Raw genomic sequence first — 7,863 nt, forward strand, 5'->3', positions numbered from 1 at the left:
TGCCAGGATTCGAACCCAAAATCCTCGGCGTCAAAAGCCAAAAAAAAAAAAAAAAAAAAAAAAAAAATGCCAGAATTCGAACCCAAGACCTTCGCGTCAAGAGTCCCGTACTCTTGACCTCTCCGCTACCGACATGACGGTTAAAGACTAGCTTCAATAGGACCACTAACTAAAGCAGGGTCTACAGTCTACACTCTACACTATGGTCAAGATATGTTAATCAACATTGATCGATTTCGGTCAAATGTAGTGTAGAACCACCTCAATCTTCATCACTGGAAGAAATCATCTGTATGACTCTCCTTCTTGGTTTTACCTTTTCTGATCCTTTCTCCATTCCTCCTTCCCGTCCTTTCTCCATTCTTCCTTCCCGTCCTTTCTCCATTCTTCCTCGTCCTTTCTTTTTCATTTTTCTCTCCATCTCCAACCTCGCCTCCGCCAATTCCAATAGCGACGCCTCATTTTCATTGCTATCTTCACACTCTTCATCGCTAACACAGAAGGAATCGTTGAGGTATTCGGTTCTATCCGGTGCCACCGCTTGAGAGTAAACGTCCATGTTGAGAACCGTGTCGGACAGGACGGGGATTTTGAACTTTGCGCTGTGCTGAGGCGACCTGAGAGATAGAAATAGAATAGTTTAGAATAGCATAAAATAAAATCTATATTAAATAAAATTGTAGATTTGTCTGTACATTGCTTAGAATCGTAAAATTTTTAGTTATTATGCATCCTGTAACATTTAAATTCTCCCGGGGAAACATCCCAAGGAGGTTGAAGTCAACGCTAAATAGACTTTTGGTTGTCCTCTTTTCACGCAAAAACGGCTCGACCAATATTCATGAAATTTTCTGTGGTCGTAAAGAAGGGTGCTGAGGGTGACATGGGCTACTTAAATTTGTAACATTCCATCCTGATTCAAATGGCGCCGCTCTAAAGTTATGCTTGGTCCCGTACAAAGGACGGGTCGGGTCAACCACTAGTTTACTAATAAAAAGGTCAATACGAGTAAACCACGCTAAATTTTGTTACTTGACTTGGACTCGAACCCCCAACTTCCAGATTCAAAGTCCACCGTGTTAAGCACTGCACTACTGAGGTTGGTTGCTAAGTTACTTTATTATGTGTGTAAGGAACAATATCAATGGAGTTTTCACTTCGTAGCTCTAGCTTGGCAATGTCTAGTTTCCGAATCAAGTTGATGACATCTTGTATTTCTCTCCCAGGCGTTGCAGACAAAGCAACCAGTCTGAATTTGACATTGGCCTCTTTTTGATATTGATAAACAATGATAATGTCATTATTAAATAAAACGAACAGTTATATCTTTTATTACAAGATATTTCAGTGTTTCACGAGAAAACGGCTCGACCGATTTTGATGAAATTTTTTGTGGTCGTAAAGAAAAGTACTGAGGATGACATGGGCTACTTAAATTTGTAACATTCCATCCTGATTCAAAATGGCGCCGCTCCAAAATTATGCTTGGTCCCGTACAAAGGACGGGTCGGGTCAACCACTAGTTTACTAATAAAAAGGTCTCTTACCTGACTGATTTCAAATACACGCCCATGGTTTGGTCTCTATCCTGTTCATCGTCTATGAAGCTCGAATCCATTTCATCCTGGCTGCTATTGGTCAAATCATCATCACTCGACATACCCTGGCCATCCAGAACACTTACATCTGCCTCCTCTTCAATATACGGATTCGCTTTCTTCCTAACCTTCTTTCTCTGCTTCGGATTCCTGGATTCACTCGGCTTGGAGTTCCTACTGGTTGGTTTGCTGCGAGGTTCATTAGGTTTGGGACGGGATTCATTTCGGGTGTCAGGTTTGCCAGTGGTTTTGAAGAAATACAAATCTTCGTCGTCTTCACTAGGATTCGCTTTCTTCCTAACCTTCTTTCTCTGCTTCGGATTTCTAGATTCACTCGGCTTGGAGTTCCTACTGGTTGGTTTGCTGTGAGGTTCATTAGGTTTGGGACGGGATTCATTTCGGGTGTCAGGTTTGCCAGTGGTTTTGAAGAAATACAAATCTTCGTCGTCTTCACTGGAGATACATAGGACGCTGGTATTGCTTGAGCTAGACTTGTCCAGGATTGATTTGTTTACTGATTCTTTGAGGATTGAGGTAGGTTGTCTGTTCAAGCTAGGTTCTTTCCTGGGTCGTTCAAAATCTTCCTTCTCTCTTCTTGTCAGCGTGGTTTTGGATACTTTCTGGCTAGGTTTCAAGTTACCTCGATTGCTCATGAGTACTTGGTTGGCATTGATCACATTGGGTTTGGGCTGGAAGTATTGTGACGTCACGGGCTCAGGCTCCTTGGAGACTTCGTTCAAGTTTTTCAGCCATTCCTCGAACTGAGCGTCTGTCATGCCTCCGAATTCTTGTTCAAAGTTTGTACTCGTTGTTGGTTGGGATGGTGGTATGGCCGTTTCTCTCAAAGTGTTTGACGAGGTGGGTATTGAGGTTTTGGATGCAGGGAATACTCGTACATTATTTACAATTATTTGTTAAGTTAGTAGGTATGGTATCTCTATCTTAAGTTATTTGAGCATGAACTCAGATGATCTCTCTTTCTATAAAAAAAGTTTTATCCCAGGGATTCCCCTCTCTTGTTCTTTAAACAACTTTGATAACCCATAGGTACTTACCCATTGTAAGTAAGTTACTTGTTTCTGAACTTGCAAAACTTTTGAGTGCAGAACTGTTTCACTTAACTTCAAACTTCCATTCCATGTTCTCAAAAGAAATAAGTTGTTTAGTAATTAGGTACTTGATAATCCAGAGGCTTGAGTTTATATTGATTTTCCTGGAACTGAATAAAGTAGGTAAGTAGTTTCTTAATGTGAAAATCAAAGCACAGATGGCTAGAGACTAGAAAGCTTAATCCTTTCAGTCATCGGTCCTTTATAAGGTACGATACTTTTTTATTTTCTATTATTTTCCGATGTGATGGCACCACGACCTAATCTTCATCACTGGAAGAAATCATCTGTATGACTCTCCTTCTCGATTTTACCTTTTCTCCTCCCTTCTCCATTCCTCCTTCCCGTCCTTTCTCCATTCTTCCTTCCCGTCCTTTTTTCTTCATTTTCCTCTCCATCTCCAACCTCGCCTCCGCCAATTCCAACAGCGACGCCTCATTTTCATTGCTATCTTCACACTCTTCATCGGTTTTACCTTTTCTCCTCCCTTCTCCATTCCTCCTTCCCGTCCTTTCTCCATTCTTCCTTCCCGTCCTTTCTCCATTCTTCCTTCCCGTCCTTTCTTCTTCATTTTCCTCTCCATCTCCAACCTCGCCTCCGCCAATTCCAACAGCGACGCCTCATTTTCATTGCTATCTTCACACTCTTCATCGCTAACACAGAAGGAATCGTTGAGGTATTCGGTTCTATCCGGTGCCACCGCTTGAGAGTAAACGTCCATGTTGAGAACCGTGTCGGACAGGACGGGGATTTTGAACTTTGCGCTGTGCTGAGGCGACCTGAGAAATAGAATATGTATTATTTAGGACAGCAAAATACGAGTAACCCCTGACATGGCTGTGGGCTTCACAGCTTGAGATTTGATCTCGCTCACGTCTGGGCTTTGGAAATAGTGTGTTAGTCTCTGTTTGGGCGTGAATGGGCTTCGTTGTGTTTTGTTGGTAGTGGAGGGTGCTGTTTTTGTTTTCCTGACGAATATGTCACCCAAGTCTGGACTATCTTGGAGGTTGTCTGTGATGGGTTTGTCTCTGTTTATAGTATCAGGGAACTGTTTAGCAACTCCTCCGTTAGATAGCATAGGTGTCGATGAGCATGGCCAGTCTTGCGTTTTCTTGGGCACCTCTCGTCCTGGAGTTGTCCTGTTTGACAAGAGATGTTGTTGCTTACAAAATCAAGGGGAAAGGGAAAACTTTTGTAATAGGTTTTTTTAATTTTTTTCTTTTACAAATACAAAATGAAATCATGAAACTTTTTTGTAAATTTGTGAAAATGTTGGATTTGAACATTTGGAGGGAAAAATTCAAAATTTCAAAAAAGAAAAGTAAACAAAAAAATTTCCAGAGCGCCAACCCAACGGCTTATTTGAAAATTAAAAAATATATTTTTTTTTCTTCAGTTGGACAAAGTGGCTCAAATTTGGCTTCACTTTTCAGTAATACGGGGTTCTCACGTTCAACTTTTTAGTCGTTCAACTCAGAGTTGTTCAACAAAAAGTTGAAAGTGGCATGAAAAATGACCCTCTGTTTGGGCGTGAATGGGCTACGTTGAGTTTTGTTGGATGTAGTGGAGGGTGCTGTTGTTGTTTTCCTGACAAATATGTCACCCAAGTCTGGACTATCTTGGAGGTTGTCTGTGATGGGTTTGTCTCTGTTTATAGTATCAGGGAACTGTTTAGCAACTCCTCCGTTAGATATCATAGGTGTCGATGAGCATGGCCAGTCTTGCGTTTTCTTGGGCACCTCTCGTCCTGGAGTTGTCCTGTTTGACAAGAGATGTTGTTGCTGAAGGCGAGGCTCTCGGATTTCCACAGGACGAAGCTGTTCATTCTTCTTATCCTGCCCATCTCCCCCAGGATTATCCTCATCCTCACTATCCTCAAACAGATCAGAGATAGACATGGGCTCAATGTAACCAGGTTCGACTTCATGCTCTGAAACAAAGTAGGAACGGAGGTCATTATTTACCGGCGAACTATCATCATCCGAAGCGAATAGTTCTTCTACAGTTTGATAGACAGATGTGTTTTGTTTGAGAGACGTATTTGATTCTAGCTTTCTCTCTGGTGTACTGCTGTGGGGTTGTATGACGGGGAAATATGAATCTATCCGTTTGACGGACTGATTCGAACCTATTTGTTGAACGGACATATTGAATGTACTGCTGTGGGGTTGTATGACGGGGAAATATGAATCTATCCGTTTGACGGACTGATTCGAACCTATTTGTTGAACGGACATATTGGAATCTATCTTTCTTGTCTCTTTGAGACACAAACCATTCTGTTTGACTGCGGTATTTGGCTTAGGAACTAGGGAGTTTATATTCAGAAACATGTCATCGTTTCCATCATCTAAAATTTCTTCAAGTGCTTTACTAGTCTTGCTAGGATTCTGGCAATGGTTGTTTTGAATCGGTGGGTATTTGGCTTAGGAACTAGGGAGTTTATATTCAGGAACATGTCATCGTTTCCATCATCTAAAATTTCTTCAAGTGCTTTACTAGTCTTGCTAGGATTCTGGCAATGGTTGTTTTGAATCGGTGAAGAACATGGAGCAAGATCTAACGTTTTCTCATTCTGTTGCACTGAGTGATGTTTTTCATACGGAGAAAACACATGATCCATGAAATCCATTTGGAAATTGTCCGAAAAATCGGGAGATTGTGGCTGAATCGGTGAAGAACATGGAGCAAGATGTAACGTTTTCTCATTCTGTTGCACTGAGTGATGTTTTTTATACGGAGAAAACACATGATCCATGAAATCCATTTGGAAATTGTCCGAAAAATCGGGAGATTGTGGTCGTTGTGAAGGATTGATGTCAGGTTTTATACTTGGAGTGTTAGTTTCAAAGTTCACATTGTGATCCTCGTTTATGACATGCAATATTCTAGAGGATTGACTTCAGGTTTTGTACTTGGAGTGTTGGTTTCAAAGTTCACATTGTGATCCTCGTTTATGACATGCAATATTCTATCTTCTGTTTCCAACATTTCGTCTACATCCATCACATCGACAGGGGTTTGATCTGCATCACTGACCAGGAAGTTATCCATCAAATCAAAAAACTGTTCGTCCATAAAGAATTCCTCGTTCGTGACACATTTGTCTGCCCAGATTTCAAGTTTGGCAAATATTTGTTCAAACTCACTATGCTGATCTTGCACGATGACATCACTGACCAGGAAGTTATCCATCAAATCAAAAAACTGTTCGTCCATAATGAATTCCTCGTTCGTGACACATTTGTCTGCCCAGATTTCAAGTTTGGCAAATATTTGTTCAAACTCACTATGCTGATCTTGCACGATGGCATCACTGACCAGGAAGTTATCTATCAAATCAAAAAACTGTTCGTCCACAATGAATTCCTCGTTTGTGACACATTTGTCTGCCCAGACTTCAAGTTTGGCAAATATTTGTTCAAACTCACTATGCTGATCTTGCACGATGACAACCTCATCATCCATAGCAATCACAGGTTCACCACTACTTTGAGTCAGGAAATCAATAAATGTTTTCTTTTTCTTCGTAATATTTTCGAAGCATGTTCTAATATCGTTTGATTGCGTCATCATGGGTTGTTTTTTCGTTTTCTTTGCATTGGTTTTATTTTGTTTTGCACGATGACAACCTCATCATCCATAGCACTCACAGGTTCACCACTACTTTGAGTCAGGAAATCAATAAATGTTTTCTTTTTCTTTGTAATATTTTCGAAGCATGTTCTAATATCGTTTGATTGCGTCATCATGGGTTGTTTTTTCGTTTTCTTTGCATTGGTTTTATTTTGTTTCCCTGCTGGTTCAGAATTTCCGTCGGTCTCTAGTTTCTTCTTGCTTTTTTTATTCGCCTTTTCATTTTCTTTGGGCTTTTTCTTCGATGGTTTTGCAGGTGTGACCCTATCCTTGACAACAATATGCAAACACTTTATACGAGGTGTCACATGTGCTGGAATCATGCGAGGTCCATTTTTTGCCAGATTTGCATAGATGGACTTATTGTTAATGATTTTCTCAACGTAGCTTTTACAAGTCTGCATGCTGGTTTGAAAGTTGTGAGCTTCTCTACCTTGTGTGAGTAGAATGACACAGCGTCCGTTCCTCTTCCTTCCTGTTCTCCCAAGTCTCTGCACCATTTTAATGGGAGATTTCTGAGCATCAAAGCAAATGACAAGATCAATTTCTCCGATATCCAAACCTTCTTCTCCGACAGATGTTGCAATCAATGTGTTGAATTCCCCTGCTCGGAACTTTTTCATAATCTCCTTCTGTTCTTGTTGAGTCACACCAGAAGACTGGCCGACAAACATTGAAGCTTTCACCATTGGCTCTAAGGGTTTCAACACGTCAAATATTTCAGCAACAACGACTCGATAGTTGGCAAATATAATTACCTTGGTTGTTTCTCCCTTCTCGGCGTGTAATCTGAAATGAGATTCCAGGATTTCACGTAAGCGAATGAATTTCAAATGACTCCAAGCATATTCTGAGGACATGATGTTGATGTCGAGTTTCGGTTTGAGTTGTTGTAGGAGATTCTGTAAATCATTATCTTTGCCAAGGATTGGACAGGAGCCATCCTCTTTGGACACTTCTACCAGGTTATTGTAGAAGGAACGTAGTCCATAGGTGACCAGGTTTTCCAAGGCGCTTGCTAGAGAGTGAGTCACGTGGAAATCCCGTTGTATCATCCTATCCAAGTCTCGGTTGATGTGAGGGAACTGAGCCTTGCTCTTCACATATTTATCTTTTGCAAGCATGACTAGGAATTTGGTCAAGGTCCCAGTATTCCCAACAAGAACTTTGTTCTGTTTCAAACTCCTTGTGTACTTGTCTATGATCTTGAGGAATTCCTCTCTCACACGAAGCACTAGATCACTTAATGGTACTTGTACGGAATCTATTTTCTTGTTATGTGTGTAAGGAACAATATCAATGGAGTTTTCACTTCGTAGCTCTAGCTTGGCAATGTCTAGTTTCCGAATCAAGTTGATGACATCAATGGTACTTGTACGGAATCTATTTTCTTATTATGTGTGTAAGGAACAATATCAATGGAGTTTTCACTTCGTAGCTCCAGCTTGGCAATGTCTAGTTTCCGAATCAAGTTGATGACATCTTGTATTTCTCTCCCAGGCGTTGCAGACAAAGCAACC

At 40.9% G+C, this 7,863-nt stretch overlaps 3 protein-coding genes across 4 annotated transcripts; all 3 read right to left on the minus strand.

Moving 5' to 3' along the window:
• Positions 1-204: 204 nt before the first annotated feature.
• Positions 205-2,439, minus strand: LOC103521098 (Fanconi anemia group M protein homolog). 2 transcript variants are annotated; one of them, XM_026831925.1, is made up of 3 exons: positions 2,038-2,439; positions 1,548-1,863; positions 205-617 (listed from the first exon to the last, which is right to left on the minus strand). In XM_026831925.1, the coding sequence occupies exons 1-3, from the start codon at positions 2,372-2,374 to the stop codon at positions 263-265; spliced, it is 1,008 nt and encodes a 335-aa protein (XP_026687726.1). In that variant the 5' UTR covers positions 2,375-2,439; the 3' UTR covers positions 205-262. The 2 variants fall into 2 exon arrangements, with proteins under 2 accessions (XP_026687726.1, XP_017304195.1); XM_017448706.2 differs by having other exon boundaries at positions 1,548-1,726; positions 1,901-2,439.
• A 650-nt stretch (positions 2,440-3,089) lies between these two features.
• Positions 3,090-5,339, minus strand: LOC113472256. Its single transcript, XM_026831926.1, has 5 exons — positions 5,207-5,339; positions 4,926-5,132; positions 4,482-4,835; positions 3,534-3,862; positions 3,090-3,476 (listed from the first exon to the last, which is right to left on the minus strand). Exons 1-5 carry the CDS (start codon positions 5,337-5,339, stop codon positions 3,090-3,092), a joined length of 1,410 nt encoding a protein of 469 aa, XP_026687727.1.
• Positions 5,340-6,279: 940 nt separating this feature from the next.
• On the minus strand, positions 6,280-7,842 carry LOC103521099 (ATP-dependent DNA helicase MPH1). Its single transcript, XM_017448705.2, has 2 exons — positions 7,705-7,842; positions 6,280-7,585 (listed from the first exon to the last, which is right to left on the minus strand). Exon 2 carries the CDS (start codon positions 7,465-7,467, stop codon positions 6,280-6,282), a length of 1,188 nt encoding a protein of 395 aa, XP_017304194.1. The 5' UTR covers positions 7,468-7,585; positions 7,705-7,842.
• Positions 7,843-7,863: the final 21 nt, after the last annotated feature.

The sequence above is a fragment of the Diaphorina citri genome, unplaced genomic scaffold (assembly GCF_000475195.1).
Source record: "Diaphorina citri unplaced genomic scaffold, Diaci psyllid genome assembly version 1.1 scaffold4515, whole genome shotgun sequence".
Lineage (NCBI taxonomy): Eukaryota > Metazoa > Arthropoda > Insecta > Hemiptera > Psyllidae > Diaphorina > Diaphorina citri.